Source organism: Lacerta agilis, chromosome 16 (assembly GCF_009819535.1).
Source record: "Lacerta agilis isolate rLacAgi1 chromosome 16, rLacAgi1.pri, whole genome shotgun sequence".
Taxonomy (NCBI): domain Eukaryota; kingdom Metazoa; phylum Chordata; class Lepidosauria; order Squamata; family Lacertidae; genus Lacerta; species Lacerta agilis.
In genome coordinates this window covers 30,738,929-30,756,897 of record NC_046327.1, presented here as the reverse complement: position 1 = coordinate 30,756,897, position 17,969 = coordinate 30,738,929, and the positions used below count along the sequence as shown (strand labels likewise).

The 17,969-nt window shown below is 46.7% G+C and overlaps 2 protein-coding genes across 2 annotated transcripts in view; one reads left to right on the top strand and one right to left on the bottom strand.

The window, feature by feature from the left end:
• Positions 1-9,603, top strand: part of KANK2 (KN motif and ankyrin repeat domains 2) — a 49,800-nt gene extending 40,197 nt beyond the window's left edge. The window contains exons 8-13 of the mRNA XM_033172932.1: positions 1,635-1,722; positions 2,539-2,758; positions 4,784-4,926; positions 5,731-5,931; positions 6,950-7,048; positions 7,453-9,603. Coding sequence (XP_033028823.1) covers positions 1,635-1,722; positions 2,539-2,758; positions 4,784-4,926; positions 5,731-5,931; positions 6,950-7,048; positions 7,453-7,512 — 811 coding nt within the window. The 3' untranslated portion in view covers positions 7,513-9,603. The remainder of the gene's footprint in view (positions 1-1,634; positions 1,723-2,538; positions 2,759-4,783; positions 4,927-5,730; positions 5,932-6,949; positions 7,049-7,452) is intronic.
• Positions 9,604-17,264: 7,661 nt separating this feature from the next.
• LDLR (low density lipoprotein receptor) overlaps positions 17,265-17,969 on the bottom strand; it is a 29,389-nt gene continuing 28,684 nt past the window's right edge. The window contains exon 18 of the mRNA XM_033173007.1: positions 17,265-17,466. Coding sequence (XP_033028898.1) covers positions 17,431-17,466 — 36 coding nt within the window. The 3' untranslated portion in view covers positions 17,265-17,430. The remainder of the gene's footprint in view (positions 17,467-17,969) is intronic.

Genomic DNA, 17,969 nt, shown 5'->3' with positions numbered 1-17,969 from the left:
GAGCTGGGCACACATGCGTATTTAAAACACGATGACTACAGCATCAAGGGAGGAATTCATCTAACAGGTCCCACCAATTCAAGCCCTTTGTGAGGGTTGTGCAGCGGGGCTCTCCCATTTTGTCCTTTCCCCATGCACCCCTCCCAAGATTGGCTCGGGGGTGGGTGTCACGAGAACCCCCAGAACAAGGCATCGGAAAGCTGCAATGCTTGTGGTGGTGTAGTGGTTAAGAGCGGTAGACTCGTTATCTGGGGAACCAGGTTCGCGTCTCCGCTCCTCCACATGCAGCTGCTGGGTGACCTTGGGCTAGTCACACTTCTTTGAGGTCTCTCAGCCCCACTCACCTCACAGAGTGTTTGTTGTGGGGGAGGAAGGGAAAGGAGAATGTTAGCCGCTTTGAGACTCCTTCGGGTAGTGAAAAGCGGGATATCAAATCCAAAATCTTCTTCTTCTTCTTCTTCTTCTTCTTCTTGTGTTGTCAGGATGTTCACCATAGTGTGGCCCAGCATTCCACTCCCTGGTGTTGACTTGCATGTGCAAATGAGGGTTCTCTCATGTAACACGGGGGATATGTGAACTGGCCTTCCGTCTAAAAGCTCTCCAAGTAGGAGAGAGGCAGATTTAAGTGAAGATGCATGAAAATTTTTTAGAGCAATGAGGCTGCTCTGGAGGTCCCTTTGTTCAGTCCACACGCACCTTTTCCCCTCCAGGGGCAAGCAGTAGGGGAAAACAGTTCTGAAAGCTAGGAGTGGAAGCTTGCTGGCTCCTGCACCCCTCTGATCACCAAGGAAACACACACCCAGCAGTTTGTTTGTTTTTTGCTTCATCATTTTTATTGGTTTTACAAACATACAGTACATTACAATAATACATATTATTACTTCATATCCAATCTAATACTTTGGCTTTTGTAGCCATGACTTCCCTCAATCCTTCCTTCTGGTTTCAAAAATTATTTCTCTTTTTGTTTTTATACCTCTTAAGTCTGTCATTGCTTTACTATTCATATTTAACATCATTATTACTTATTTCATTTTACAACAATATTTCTTCTATAACTACAAAGCCTCTTGTAGTCCTATTAACGTATTTAATTGAGTTTTTTCTATCAGATAATTTGTAAATTTAGTCCAGTCTCTTATGAATTTTTGGTCTCGCTGTTCGCGAAGTCTTCCTGTCATTTTATCTAACTCTGCGTACTTTGTTAATTTCATTATCCATTCTTCTTTTGTCGGTAGTAGGTCTTGCTTCCATTTTTGTGCCACTAGGATTCTGGCTGCCATCACTGCATACTGAAATTTTTTTAGATCTTCTTTTTTAATTTCTGTACCTTTAATGCCTAATAAAAACCCAGCAGTTTTGCACATATATATATATATATATATATATATATATATATATATATATATGTAGAGAGAGAGAGAGAGAGATTTTGTAGTTTTTATATTGTAATTTTATGTCGTGAACCACCCTGAGATCTATGGATGAAGGGAATTATACAAATAATAATAATGTCCATTACATTTCTTTTTATATTTCCTGTCTTCCCCTCTCAAAGGGACTTACTGTCGGCTGGTGACCTCTGTCCAAAAACTAACCTTCCCCATGTTCTTCTTCCTGTCTACCCATTCCAGGACAGGACTCAGCAAGGAGCTGCTTTCAGCTTGCGAAGTCCTTCAGAAATACCTGGAGAGCCCCAATGAACACATGGATGAAGAAATGGTATACCTGCACTCTCATTCTTGAGGGCGGAAGCTCTGGAGGGTGGAAGGGAGCTTAAAATGGGAGCCTCTCATTTGTTGTCATTGTCTGTGATACTGTAGAGGCTCCTGATTTCACGGAAAGGCGTTTTGTTGGCTCAGAGAGACCTAAAGAAACCATTTGATCCCTATCCTCATGGAGAGGAGGTTATCTGTTAGAAAGGAACTACCAGATTTGCCATTTGCACAGGGGCTTCCCTGCCACTTCACGGAGCCGCGGTTCCCTGGGGTTGGAAACCATGCTGGTTAAACCATATTAAAAGTGTATTAAGTCTGTAATCCTAGTGCCCCAAAGTTGATCGCTTGTGGGGAGCTGAGGAGTGCTGCTGGGGTGGAACTGGGAGGGGGAGCTTTGCTGCAGAAGAAGGGGCCGGACACAGATCTCCCAGCAGTATTCAACAGATCAAGGGCCCAGAGGCCTCGGACCGATGGGATCTAAGACCTTGTCAATGCCCCCAGTGCTCCCAGTCCTTTGATTCCTCAGCTGCGAAAGCAAAACCAAGGAATCCCACAACCACTGTCTTCCACCCTGGCTATCAGGAACTGGCAGGGCTTCCGATGAGATAGTGAGTCTGCCATGCAATCTCTTTCCCAACCCCTAGTTGGGACTGCTCCTCCTGTTCACCATGCACGTATGCCAGAGGAAGGTGTTTTGGGAGGGGGAGACCCCCGAGGAGACCCAAAAAGCATTTAGCAAAGAAGACAAAAAAGTGGGACGTAACAGCTTCACACGCCTGACAGTTGCCACGGCTGCCCTTTCCTCCCTGTGTTTCCATAGAAATTGGCCTATACTGCTGTGCTCCACTATTGGCTGAGGCTTTCCTGCCACAAAGAAGCGGATCCAGAATCGGTCTCTCAGCACTTGGCTGCCTTCCGGTGCATCTCCCCACACTTGCTGGAATTCGTCATCAATATGGCCGACGCCAACGGCAACACGGCCCTCCACTACACTGTCTCACATTCCAACTTCCCAGTGGTCACAAAGCTTCTTGAGACAGGTAGGTGGACATAGGGAGAAATGGGGAAATCTGGAATCCAAGGGAGCCCTTTGAGGAGGGCTGGCCCACCTGGACACAGCTTGGTGGTTCACTGGGGCATCCCCTTTGCCGCAGCTTCTTGTGCTTCAACTGCTCAGGACCTTTGGAACTCCATGTGGCCTGGAGCTCCTGCCTGCCACCTGGACATTTGGGTATCTAATCAGGCTAGCTATTTATGGCAGGGATGGGGAGCCTGGTACCCTCCAGATGTTGCTGGACTATACCTCCCATCTTCCTCCTAGTGGTGCAGCAATAAAACTGCTAGCACACTTGCAAAGCTAAGCGGGGTCCGCTCTGGTTTCAAATTGGATGGGAGACCATGTGTTGAGATTCCTGCATTGCAGGGGGTTGGACTAGTTGGCCCTCAGGGACCCTTCCAACTCTACAATTCTATTATCCCTAATCATTGGCCATGCATTGGGCATCAGTCAGCATCTGGAGGGCGACATATTGCCCTTCCTGATTCATTACATTCATTATCATCAATCCTCCCAAGAGCTAGAGTGGGTCTTTAGCCCTCTCTACAACCTTGTAGAGCAGGTGGCGCTGTGGGTTAAACCACAGAGCATAGGGCTTGCTGATCAGAAGGTCGGTGGTTCGAATCCCCACGATGGGGTGAGCTCCTGTTGCTCGGTCCTAGCTCCTGCCCACCTAGCAGTTCGAAAGCATGTCAAAAGTACAAGTAGATAAATAGGTACTGCTCCAGCGGGAAGGTAAACGGCGTTTCTGTGCGCTGCTCTGGTTCGCCAGAAGCGGCTTTGTCATGCTGGCCACATGACCCGGAAGCTGTACGCCGGCTCCCTCGGCCAGTAACGCAAGATGAGTGCCGCAACCCCAGAGTTGTCCATGACTGGACCTAATGGTCAGGGGTCCCTTTACCTTTACCTTACCTTGTGACATAAAAAAGGCCACCCAGTGAGCTATATGCTGAGTGGGGATCAGGACCGGTGCTAGGGCTTCTTGCGCCCTAGGCGAACCACCTTCTGGCCCCCCTGCCCTGCCCCCACCAAAGCTGCTGCTTGCCCGCCCCGCCCCCCACCAAAGCCTGCTTTAGCGGGAGCTGGAGGGGTGGTGTAGGGGGCAAGCAGCACCTCTCCGCTACAGCGGTGAAGCTGCTGCTAGCCCGTCCCGCCCAAGCCTGGCCAGTGCCCCCTCCATTTTGGCGCCCTAGGCAATTGCCTAGTTCGTCTAAATGGACGCACTGGCCCTGGTGGGGATTTGAAGCTGGCTTTCTGACACCAGAACCCAATGCTACTCTACTCCACTGGAGAGAGAGGGAGAAAGAGGGGTCGGCTGGGAGTTTTATCTTCAGACAATCTTGGCTGTCTCTGAGTGCAGATCCAGGTCATTGAGCCTGAGCTTCCACAGCAACTGCCCAGTTGATATGTTCTGTGCTTATGATAATATTTTATTCTCTTGCTAACTATGCTGTTTTAAATGTGAATTTTATAATAGACTTCCTTTAGTATGGTTTTATTTTATTTTATTTTTTGGTTAACTCTGCTGTGTTAAATGTGCGTTCCGTAGTTGACCTCCTTTGCAGTGTTTTATTTTGAAATCTTTAATATTTTAGTTTCCCGTTAATTGTGTTGCCTTGAATGTATACTTTGATGTCTGGGTGTGTTGTTAACCGCTTTGAGATTTTTTCCCATAAAAATATAAAGTGGTATAAACATGAAATGAATAAGAATAAGAAGGGGGGTGGATTAAATTAAGGGGAAGTGGGTGCAATGACTGATGTTGGTCTGTGCAGGAAGTGGTAGAACGAAGCTCTAGGCAAAACATGAGGATGTAGCTCACAATAATCACAGCAACTATCTGGCTAGGTTGGGGGGGATCTTTTTCCATGGATAGTTTTGAAAACAGGCTCAGGTAGGTGCCTGTTGGCGATGTCTTAGGCCAGCCTTAGGGGCTACACAATCCATTCGCTCTAAATCTTTAGTTCCAAAGGGATGAGGCTTCTTGTTGATTCCTTTGCCTTTCTAGGTTTGTGCCACGTGGACCAACAGAACAAAGCCGGATATACGGCCATCATGCTGACGGCACTGGCTGCTTCCCGCTCAGAGAGTGATATGGACACAATTGTGCAGCTGCTGAAAATGGGCAACGTAAATGCCAAAGCCAGCCAGGTATCCAAAGGGTTAGCAGTTTCTTGCAGGGCAGGGAGGTGGATGTGGAAGTCAGGGGATGAGAGAGCCTTGCAAAGGCTTCTGCTTTGGCCAGGGTGGGGTGCTCAAAACCGCCTACTCTTCTTCTCTTAGGGCACAAATGAGATTTTAAAGCCTGATTCTCCTCCCCCATTCCTCATTTGCACATGTTTGCCTTACTTGAGGTTTCATAAACAGTATCATTGGCAATTCGGGAAATGTTCCTGTCAAAGCAAAGCAACACTCTTTGCAAAACAGCTCTTCTTGAAAGCTTTGCAGGCCCCAGCTTGATTGCAAGTTAAGGTAGTTGTGAAACGCTTTTCAGATTTTTGTACTCTCAGTTGGCTTTTCTTTTCTTTTTTTGCAAGCTTACGGTGCCGAATCACGCTTAAATCAAGACCTTCCCCCTCCCCCAGCAATTCAATTTTGTGCACTAAACAGAGGCATGCAATTCTGAGAGCCAGTGTGGTGTAGTGGTTAAGAGCGGTAGACTCATAATCTGGTGAACCGGGTTCGTGTCTCCGCTCCTCCACATGCAGCTGCTGGGTGACCTTGGGCTAGTCACCCTTCTCTGAAGTCTCTCAGCCTCACTCACCTCACAGAGAGTTTGTTGTGGGGGAGGGAGGGAAAGGAGAATGTTAGCTGCTTTGAGACTCCTTCGGGTAGTGATAAAAGTGGGATATCAAATCCAAACTCCTCCTCCTGATGAACCAGAGACTGCAGTAGCCTTCACCATCAACATAGCTGCAACATACACTGTTGCTTTTCTCCTCGCCGTTCCTGCAGGCTGGGCAAACTGCGCTGATGTTGGCCGTCAGCCACGGGCGTCTGGACATGGTTCGTGCCTTGCTAGCTAGCGCAGCGGATGTCAACTTGCAAGATGACGATGGTTCCACAGCGCTGATGTGTGCCTGTGAACATGGCCATGCTGAGATCGTCCGCCTTCTCTTGGCCACACCTGGCTGTGACGTTGCCCTCTCCGATAATGTGAGCCCTTTTTGTTATTTATTAAATTTGTATACCGTCCCATATCCTATACAGTGGTACTTTGGTACTCGAACGGCTTGGCTCCTGAACAAATCGGCTCCCAAATGCCACAAACCCGGAAGTGAGTGTTCTGGTTTGTGAATGTTTTTTGGAAGCTGAACGTCTGACGCGGCTTCCGCAGCTTCCAGTTGAGTGCAGGAAGCTCCCGCTCTCAATCGGAAGCCGCGCCTTGGTTTTTGAACAGTTTCAGGAGTCGAATGAACTTTCGGAATGGATTAAGTTCGAGAACCAAGGTACCAATGTACCTGCAGGTCTCAGGGCAGTTCACAGGATAGAATCACAACATACAGTGCACAAACCCCTTGTCTCCCATTTCATGGCAGGCTGAACAGAAAGTGATAATTTGATAGATAATCCACCAGTGCTCTCCGTTCTTCCTTAAACACTTTGTCATTAGTGAGGTTACAGGGAACCAGGCAGAGGGCCTTCTCAGTAGTGGCACCCACCCTGTGGAACACCCTCCCATCAGATATTGAGGAAATAAACAACTCTCTGACTTTTATAAGACATCTGAAGGCAGCCCTGTTTAGGGAAGTTTTTAATGTCTGATGTTTTATCATGTTTTTAATATTATGTTGGGAACTGCTCAGAGTGGCTGGGGAAACCCAGCCAGATCGGTAGGATATAAATAATAAATTTATTGTGATTATTATTAGCGCCCATTTACCGAATCTATTATGGGGTCTATGAAACTCGGGGTGCTTCAGAAGTGGAAAGGATTGCCAACTAAGGAGAAATGGCTTATGAAATTGATGGACTGTGTTGACATGGTGAAATGAACTGCCACATTAAGAGGACATTCTCCCAGTGAGGGAACCGCCAGAAGGCCCTTGGCACTGGACCGTAGTGTCCGGGCGGAACAATGGGAGTGGAGACGCTCCTTCAGGTATACGGGACTGAGGCTGTTTAGGGCTTTGAAGGCCAGCGCCAACACTTTGAATTTTCTCTCCTCCTGCAGGATGGCAGCACAGCTCTCTCCATCGCAGTGGAAGCAGGCCAGAATGACATTGCCATCATGCTGTATGCTCATCTGAACTTTGCCAAAGCCTCGTCTCCGGTGAGTTGCCATGTATAGTCAAGGAATCATTGCATCGGCCTTGTAGGGCAGTTGGTCCAGCTCCCCGCTTGAGGCATGATATCCTGCGGATCAGACAAAGAATGGGGGTCTAATGCACTGGGGGTCACCCATGTTAAAATGCGATCTTTCAACTCAGTATGTTTTGTGGTGAACGATGTTTTTAGAAATCAAATTTGATGGGCTGGCTCTGCACAGACTTGTTCACCTGCCGCTTCTGCCGTCCAAATGCTGTGCCTAAGTGAGCAGGGAAATTTGCACGAGCGTCAGTTTTGAGTTCAGGGGGCTGTTTCTGGCGAAGGGAAGGGCTGAGAAGCAACACAGGAGGCAAAATGAGATAAGTAGGGCTGTTTAATTGAAGACTAATCGTGAAATGCACTTTTCAGGGGACCCCCAAACAGCCCAAAGATGAGAACACAGCATCTATGTCTGGCGATGCTCAGTAACACAAAACGAGGCGGTTTCCTGTCTGTCTTACACTTCCCTTTGAAGAAGTACCTGAGAACTTGTCAAGGACTGCAGAACCTAAGCATCCAACGCATAATGTAAGCTTGCAATTCTCCCAAGAAATGCTGTCTGATCTCGGCCTCCCTCGACCCCTCCCATCAGCCGGGATCTCTCTCATGGGCTACACTCAGTGGACTGGTTGGCCTTCCAGGAGGAGGAGCTCCCCCTACAGTTTCCGGGCGGCTGCTTTAGCCTGATCAGCTGCAATTCTGCTAGCTATTGAGCCAAAGAGGAAGAATCGGCGAAGGACTTCTGGATACAGCTTCTCGGCCAACTTGGCATGGCTTAAAGACTTCCCTGCTTTCTAAAGACATGTTTCCATCTCTGCCCCACTTTCACCCAAGTCCATTGCAGGAGTAAAAGACTTTGCAAGGTGAGAGATGTCTCTTGAGCAGTGCAATGAGAGACCACTGGCAGGAGGCAACTGCCATCTTATTAGCCTGAGTTTGGGTAGTCTGGGGTTACGGAGAATCCATTTGTCTTCTATAGAGAGACAGAGTGGATGCCAGAAATATGCTTCTGCAGCGCTCTTCTTGAACAATCTTTGTCTAGGCTCCTCCTCCTCATTGTAAAATGAGACTTGATGTATTTTTAAGAGGCCTGCCTAAAGCAACTCCACACAGAATCCATTTTCCTTTTCTCTTTTTCCAAGACAAGAAATCCGTACTTAAACACGACATTACTTGAAATAATTTTTCGAGGCCACACTGCGTGAAACAGGGCCCTGTTTTGAATCAATGTTTCTTCATTTGGGGAGGCGTTTCTACATGTGTGTGATTGCAATACAAACAACGTTGCAATGGAACTAAAATGAGTATTTGACACAAAGGTTCGGATTAGTGAATTTTGCAAATTTGGCAAAATGTGAATTCTCACTCAGTTTGGCAACTTGGTATGGGAGCAATAGTAAATTTTCAGTGGGTAGGGTGGGGTAGATGGGATTAGATTTCTCTCCAAAATGATAACCATTATTTGGCTATGCTGCAGGTTATTTCTTCTGCACAAGGAAATGTTGTGGCTGAATGCTGATGGGCTCTTGCACAGCTCCAGTTAAACAGCGTTTGCACAGGAGATATTCTCCCAGTGAATTCAACCCTTTGCCCAGAGTGCTAATCAGCTGTCCTTGTCAGTTACTCTCTACAATCTGATTTACTGATGTTGGATGACTGGGATCTGAGGAGAATATCGAACTGTTATTATTTGCCTAAAAATATCGAAATAACGCAGTTCTAATTAGGCAAACCCAAACAGTTTCCCTCTTTGGGGTTTCCCCAAGCACCAAATTCATTCATGGATGCTATGCAAGTTGAAAAAGTCCTCTTTGCTTATTAATTATTTGGAGTTTTAATACCAAAATTTATGTCTGTCTCTCCTAACAACCAATGATCAGTAGGGGAGGGGGGAAAGTATAATAATTAAGATAAACCATAGTGGTTTTTGGTGTTTTTTTTAATGCCAATAATTTGAAATAGTAAAAGGGTACAACCTATTTTTATATAAATATATAAATATATATATATTAATATACACCAAGAAAATGACTATATAAATTATTTTAGTGCACAGAATGTTTTTTAGGAATTCTAGAGGAGACGACGTCCAAAATGTTGAGGTGGGTTGTGACTGGCAGGGCGAAGGACTTACTGTCTTAAGCTGCAAATCTGCCGGCTGATATATTTGCACAGTCTCTATTCTGCCTTGTGTAAAAGCCATTAGACACTAGTTGGGCTTGAAAACAGATGTTTATTTGGAGCCAGTTGGCTCTTGTGTTGCTCTGAACGCACAGGCAGTACAAGCCTTTCTTCCTGGCAATGGTTTTCTGTCGCTGCCCCCAAAGCAGACATTTTGAACGGGCAAGAAGGAAGCTTTAGAAAACTGCATGTCTTTAGGAGTGTGTTTGGAACTTGTACTTGTGATATCGCCTCGGATAAATGTAATCTCTTTTAGGATTGTCATATGATGATATTTCTACACTTTTAAAGGAAGTTAAGGTCATTTATAGCCATAATAATAAACATAAAATGATCAGATGCGACTCTTTCTGTTTCTAGCGGTGTTACTGTGAAAGGGCTGTTCCCTTATGGCAGGCATGGCCATACTTGGCCCTCCAGATGTTTTGGGACTACAACTCCCATCATCCCTAGCTAACAGGAACAGTGGTCAGGAATGATGGGAACTGTAGTTCCAAAACAGCTGGAGGGCCAAGTTTGGCCATGCCTGCCTTATAGCAACTTGAGAGAGAGAAATCTGTAATATTGCCATAACATTTTTTCCCTGCACTAAAAGTATGATTTTTCACAGAGGAGCAGATTAACTCAAGGGGAATGAATGCTGAGTAACCTTTGGTAGGTCTCTACAAAAATTGCCTATCTCGGACCCTTTTGTTCTCTTATCTATTCAATGAAGAAGAAGAAGAAGAGGAGTTTGGATTTGATATCCCACTTTTCACTACCTGAAGGAGTCTCAAAGCGGCTAACATTCTCCTTTCCCTTCCTCCCCCACAACAAACACTCTGTGAGGTGAGGGGGGCTGAGAGACTTCAGAAAAGTGTGACTAGCCCAAGGTCACCCAGCAGCTGCATGTGGACGAGCGGAGACACGAACCCGGTTCCCCAGATTACGAGTCTACGGCTCTTAACCACTACACCATGCTGGCTCTCAGCTGAACATTGCTGAAATTTTAGCATTGGTAAAAAGATTGCATATGAATTTGTAACCTTTAATAAGCTGATCGAAGTATGGAATTAATGAAGGCATTCACACAGAATTCATAGGGGAACCATAGCTATTTTATAACCTCACACTACATGCAAAGTCAGAGCAGTTTCTCTCGAGTTCTTTTGGATGCAACTTATCAGTTATAGCATTAAAATCAGTAAGTTCCAGTTTATCATTTTCTATGCAGAGAATGTTTAGATCAGACAACTGATCTTGGGACATTGTTGACTGTAGATTATTCATTAGTCTAGAAAATATTAAAGGTAAAGGGACCCCTGACCGTTAGGTCCAGTCACAGACGACTCAGGGGTTGCAGCACTCATCTGGCTTTATTGGCAGAGGGAGCCGGTGTACAGCTTCCGGGTCATGTGGCCAGCATGACCAAGCCGCTTCTGGCAAACCAGAGCAGCGCACGGAAACGCCGTTTACCTTCCCACCGGAACAGTACCTATTTATCTACTTGCACTTTGATGTGCTTTTGAACTGCTAGGTTGGCAGGAGCAGGGACTGAGCAACGGGAGTTCACCCCGTTGCGGGGATTCGAACTGCCGACCTTCTGATCGGCAAGCCCTCAAACACGATAAAACATCAGATATTAAAAACTTCCCTAAACCAGGCTGCCTTCAGATGTCTTCTAAAAGTCAGGTAGTTGTTTATTTCCTTGACATCTGATGGGAGGGCATTCCACAGGGCAGGTGCCACTACCGAGAAGGCCCCCTGCCTGGTTCCCTGTAACCTCACTTCTCACAGCGAGGGAACCGCCAGAAGGCCCTCAGAGCTGGACCTCAGTGTCTGGGCTGAACGATGGGGGTGGAGACGCTCCTTCAGGTATACAGGACCAAGGCTGTTTAGGGCTTTAAAGGTCAGCACCTCTAAATTCAAGCAAGAGCTGAAATAAACACTCTCTCCCCCCATCCCCACCCTAATTGTTGCGGAAGAATCTGGGAAGGGAAACAGCTTCCCTCATTTAAAAAGCTAACAAGCTTCTAATAGCCACTTTGGGCAATTGGCTTAAGCAGTGATTATGCTCCTGTGGTCTAGGGCTTATGTCTGCTGCAGCAGCAGCTAATCGGCTGCTCTCGAGTCTTAAGGAGCTGGCTCCAGGCTCTGGCAGCAGCTGAATAAAAGTGAACCTGCCTTTGCATCCTGCCTGCCTGCAGGCAACTTGGCTCTGAAGACTGGGGAACTGGTGCTGCTCCCTGAGAGAAGGAGAGGACGCCATTCATCTCTGCAGGGGATGAAGGAGGGGCACGTGGCTTCGCTGGCAACTGTGTCCCTCACTGCCGCTCCTTAGCATAGCTCACAAAAGCTCTTCCAGGAAGCTGTTCTGTGCAGAAGTCAGGAGACAAGCAGTGTGCCAGCCCGCCTGACAGCAAGACGACTTGCAAATATATTTTCTTTTTTTGTGGCGGCAGCACAAGTCTCTGGGTGGGGTAAGTGTACAGCCAAGAAAGAAAAGAAATAAGAGGGTTGTGGGCATCATCCCCTATTCTTTCAGTTTATTGATTGATATTCAAAGAAATACAAAAATAAATACCCATCACGAAGTATCGTTTTATAATAGTCTACAAGAAAACAGTTTTATCTCAGTACAAGCAGCTAAGGCAGAAGGAAGAAAAGACGAGCAGAAACCTAACGAAAGAGGGGGAAATGGAAAAGAAAAAAATCTAAGAAACAGAAGAAAATAATAGGACTTCTCTAGCCTGCAGTTATATATGCTATTCATTCCTTAAGACCCAACCATTCTATCATCCATAAACCATTATTTTTTCAGTCTTCAAATCCAGATGACGGGCAGTTAAGAGGCAGAAGTGGGTGGGGACACCCCTCCCATTTTTAAATGACCATAAACATTCACCCCTTCTTCCCAGGGCCCAAACCTTTGGTGAGATACTTTATTGAAAAACATCCTGAAAGTACACTGGATCACAAATTAGGGTGACAACAAGGGAGAAACCACGTATATGTTTGAAGATACACTCGAGGGTCAATTGAAACACCTGGCCAGCAGCAACAGGGCTTGACAAGTCCCCACCACTTCTAGGCTGGCGCGGCAGAGAGGCCTGGATCAGGCCCCTTGCCATCATGTGGACGTAGCAAGGACAGCATGGCAGGTAGCAGATGTTGCATCAGTCCACCCCACCCCACCTCCCTCCCCTCCCCTGAAACCCCTCATTTTGGGGTTGTTCTGTTGGTGCCACCAGTAATAACTCCACTACGACAGCAGTTTTCACACTGGCCAAGAAAGAACAAACGAAATATTTTCAGTGTATTTAAATATTTATTAAACTCATTCACGATCTGGGGAAAGACCCACCCCCCCAAGGATTTTCATCAAGGAACAGAGAAGAAAACGTTTTATAAAATATAACCTAGTGCAGCTGCAAGGATACAACCTCTCAATGGTCAGGCGTTCACCTGTAGAGCTTCCCAAAACTTGTGTAAGAGAACCAGGTTCTCCCAGACGGTTTCCGGGGGCATAAATGAACCAGGGGCTATAGATGCATTTCGGTTTATTGCGTCACGTTTTCCCGATTGTAATGCTAGCACTTCTCTCCCTTTTGCTAATGGTTCCTTTCCCAATGCTGTACCTGTTGCGTTCAAGAACTGCGGCCTCTCGACCAATATACCAAATTTCATTCACACCACTGGGTGTGACACAATGAATGTCAACGGGCCACGTCACTCCTGCACATGAATGCTTCTGTTCCTCAATTCACCCATGAAAATGGTTGGAAAGAATTGTATGCTGGCATAACTACCCCAAATCTCCTCACTTTAACACCTCTGATTTTCTAAGACGTTGGGGTTGCCGACGGATGCCACCCTAGCCCCTCAGAAGCGATTAACACAGAAATAAGCAGTAAACGTGGTGCTAGACTTCTAGAAGTGTCCTTTACATTGTGTGAAAGCTCAGCTATAATACATAACAGCCAGGGAAATGGAATAAACTGCTATGTGAATGCAGGCTTAAAGACAGCTTCCCCCTGCTGTCCAGGGACCTACAGCATCTCGTGTTGGCATCTAGGAAACAAACATGGATTGCTGCTCTTCACTACTATGCAGAAGCAGAATTTCAGGTGAGCTATTAAAGGAGCTTTGCTTGTCCTGCCCAGCAAGGACTAAGCAGCAACTTACGCAAGCATGACACAGGGGTTATGCCCCAATGGGGAGACGATCCTGCTGTTCCCTAAGCTCCAAGTTGCACTCCCCCACCTCTGTCCTTACAGAATTAAAAAAGGTAAAGGACCCCTGGACAGAAAAGTCCAGTCAGGCGACCTTGGGGTTGTGGCTTTCATCTCGCTTTCAGGCCGAGGGAGCCGGCGTTTGTCCACAGGCAGCTTTCCCGGTCATGTGGCCAGCATGACTAAACCGCTTCTGGGACACCGTGATGGAAGCCAGAGCACACGGAAACGCCGTTTACCTTCCCGCCAGAGCGGTACCTATTTATCTACTTGCGCTGGTGTGCTTTCGAACTGCTAAGTTGGCAGGAGCAGGGACATAGCAACGGGAGCTCACACCGTCACAGGGATTCGAACCGCCGACCTTCCGATCGGCAAGCCCAAGTGGCTCAGTGGTTTCAGACCACAGCGCCACCCGCATTCTAATTACATAATGGAAGGTGTATTGAGCTTCTAGCACAAACACCCTGAAGCTCAGGGAACATTTTTGACTTCATCAAATGCAGCTCAATTGTTTTATAGAGCTGTGTGTTCTATGGTGGTTTCCCCCATGCAAACAGGGCTCCACCAAGGAGCCCCCTCAACCCTGCAGAGCCTAACAGCTTTGTATGCTATAGCAGGGGATCACCGGACCACTCCGTACACAGGCTAACAAAAAAAGGGCAAGAGGTACAGCTTGTCACTTCTTTCTCAAAATCCCCAACTGCTTTTGTTCAAAGTAGCACCATTACTGCCCGTTGTCTAGGAAAGTTGCTTCCTACTTTGGAATTTTCAAGGCAACCAGAAGCAGAAGAGGACCTATTGTCTGGGCCACTGACAAGATTCAGGCACTAAGCAAAAGGTTTCAGAGGTCTTCCCATTTCAGTGATTTGCTGCTCTTAAAAAAGAAAAAAGTATGAGACATTAAAACAGCCATTAAGAACCCAAAGGACTCTTCATCAGCATGACAAATGAAAGGCACTCTTATGTGACAGCAAAGACTGTATTTGCCCTGCTGTCACATAAAAGTACCCTTAAGGTTTTTTTTGGGGGGGGGGGCGGTGTTCCCCTATATTACATTTTACTTCTACAAAAATCTATTCAGTGCTCATTTTAAGGCCCCCAAATTACTACAGCCAATGACATTAACACAATAAACCATTGGGGCAGTCAGTTCTGCACAGCTGAGCATTCCATTCAGGCCATTAACACTTTCTTTACAAATTAACACACACAATTCTATGACTGGCTTGTGCTTTTAAAAATTTGACTGCTCCATGCAAGGTGGCTAACATGATTTAAGGTAAAGGTAAAGGGACCCCTGACCGTTAGGTCCAGTCGTAGACGACTCTGGGGTTGCGGCGCTCATCTCGCTTTACCGGCCGAGGGAGCCGGCGTACAGCTTCCGGGTCACTTCTGGTGAACCAGAGCAGCGCATGGAAATGCCGTTTACCTTCCCGCCGGAGCGGTACCTATTTATCTACTTGCACTGGTGTGCTTTCAAACTGCTAGGTTGGCAGGAGCAGGGACCGAGCAACGGGAGCTCACCCCGTCGCGGGGATTCGAACCGCCGACCTTCTGATCGGCAAGCCCTAGGCTCTGTGGTTTAACCCACAGCGCCAACCGCGTCCCTATATGATATAGACATGAGCATTATTCACAATGCAACAGCAAAAGGAGAAGGGGACGCAGCAAATGATAGTCATCTCCAATTGCAATCGACCCATGCTAAATCAGCAAAAAACATGCTGTATGCCTGAAAAGCGGGGGTGGGGTGGGGTGGGGTTGATAAAAATCAGGCTGTACCTAACTGGCAAGATGTGTGGACAGTGATCAAACAGAAGGGAAATATGCCCCATTAAATACGTGAATAAATATTGCAAAAGTTAATCCCTCTTTGGCTGCAGTCCCATTCCCCCCCCCCCCAACATTTGGGCACTGCTGCTGAAAGAACTGGTAAGAGCAGCGGTTTGCTTGGAGTGAAACAAAACCACAGTCCCTGGTTCAGACACCCATGTTCATGGCAAACCGCAAAGGTTTGGTTTACTATGACATGCAAAATGCAGCCTCCTCATTCAGTCCCGCTTACTTCAGATTGGGACCAAACTTTAGCTGATCACAGTTAGCTCTCAGGTTTTAACTGCAGAGAATCTGGGAACATCCCAACGGAGAGAGGTGGGGTGAGGGAGAAAGCCAAATTATCAACAACCATAAGAAAATAAAACTTATAAATAAATAAGTCATGTATTTTATGAACATTATGTACATACAGAATGCAACGTTTTGTGCAAAGGAAATATATATCTCAAACATTATACATCATTTACATGCTCCACAATCAGAGGAAGTGGTTGGAATCTTTCACAGCTTCAGGTCAAAAGGGTGTGAGTGCTTTTCCTTGGTATGTAGTGTGCTGTCCCCTCCGTCAAAGGAAGGGAACTAGATGTGTCAGGCCAAGAAAATAAAGTTGCCATTTGTTATCCTAGGGTTGCAGGATAAGCGGGTATTTTCTGCTTGTTCGTTACTGAATTTAGGACGGACTTGAGCTGCGGCAGACGTTTGGAATTGACACTGATTCTACTTCCTTTAAAAATGTAAAGATCCTTCATTTGGTGAACGGCAGCCAAAGAGCACACCAAGAGCTCAAATTCAGCCCACCTGGCGCTTCCATTCACAAAAAGCTTAAAAAGCGTCACATGCAATATATTTATATATTTCAACTAAGGTGCAGAATCAGAGTTTAGTGCAACTCTAGAAGGGGCGGGGAGTCCATTGTGCATCTGCCTTACTTAAGAAGCCCTTCATTAGTAAGAGAAGGGATAACCGTATACAAAATAAGGCAAAGCCAAGGACAGAAAATTTGTAAAAAATGTACCTGGCATAGAGAGATGCAGTTATAAGGCAACTGTAAACCTGTGACGAAGGTAGAAGACACAGGAGAATGGCTTCAATTCCTGCTTTCTTGGCCAGCACAATCTATTGCCCTTTGTCCACCTGCCGAAAGGCACAAAAAGGACCAGCACCGAGCAAAATGCAACAACCTCCCCTTTTCCCTCCCTAAAGTCAGCCTGCTTGTCTCATTGGTTCAGTTCTCCCCCCCCCCCTTTCCTGGCAACACGTGACAAGAGAGCCAAAAACAAAGGAATCGAGTGCAAATACAGGAAATGCAAGGGTTACAAGCTACACGGGTCACAAATAAACGGAAAGAAATCAAACGAAAGTGGCAGGGGAAGGCTGAAAGAGAACTAGCAGCTCAGGGCCCACAGAGGGATCCAGGCAGGAGACAGGACACTTCCGTGTTGTCCTTCCTTTCTTTGGACGTAAGAGAGCAAAGTCACGGTTTCTTCTTTGCGGCACGGGTGGCAAAATCCACTCTTAAAATTTTCTCCAGTTTAGCTTGGGAGAAAGGGGCCCAGAGGCTCACAAAGGCCAAGGCGAGTTCTCAGCAAAGGCTCATGTTCCCGATTCCCTCCCAAGCTTGCTTCATGCCTGCCTGTTGGGCCTTTGGAGAGAATAAGGCCGGGCACAAAGGTCAGCTTGTGAAGAGGACCCCGAGACACCCAGGTGTGCATCCAGAGAACAGCCACTGCCTTTGTCAGGTTACCGTCCTTCACGTGTGTGAAAAAGTAATAAGAAGTGACCCAGCCCCAGATTAAAAATGAGACTCAGGGCACAGCGGACGTATCAATGCCGTGGCAGCACTGGATACAAAAATAAATATATCGAAAACATAAAAACTCAACAAAGTGGCCCTGGTTCGTCTGCTCTGTCCTGAAAAAGACAGCTGCTGACCGACGTACAGTTTCTTCCTTTAAAAAAAGGGAAAGGTGGGGGGACTGAGGAAGGGAAAAGGTCCATCGAGTCACTCAGGAAGTGGCATCAGACGGCTGAGAGACAACGGAAGCCAGGGCATGCGTGTTCTCTCAGAAAAGCAGCAGCAAAAGTCTGGAGAGAGGCACTTGGAGGCGTTGCGTTGGGCTCACGCTGTGTCGTCTTCCAGGCTTACCATTTGTCTCTGTTGGGGAGAGAGATTTGAAAGGAAGTTACTCAAATGGCTTAGCTAGGCGGAACAACCGTAGAAGCCAAAATGTCCCAATTAGGGATAAAAAGTGAGGCAGCTGATTGAGGAGAGAAACAGATACCAATCTACTCAAGAAGAGTGTTTTGCGGTCTCTCTCAAGAGTCATCTTGTAGTAAGGTTAAAGCTTACTCGGAAATGATATATAGCAGGGGTGGCCAACTCCCAAGAGACTGCGGCGATCTGCTTACAGTTCAGGTCAAAGTTGTTGAGCTTTTTTGGGGAGAAGGAAGGCCCGTTTTTTAGGCATTCAGGTAAAAGTTGTTGAGCTTTTTTTAGGGAGAAGGAAAGCCCCATTTTGGGGGAGGTGCAGAGCAAAAAAATTGAGCTTTTTAAAGGGGAGCCAAAATTTTTGAACTTTGGGAGCAGCCAGTGATCTACCAGTGATCTACTACAGACGTCCAGTGATCTACCGGTAGGTCACGATCTGCCTGCTGGTC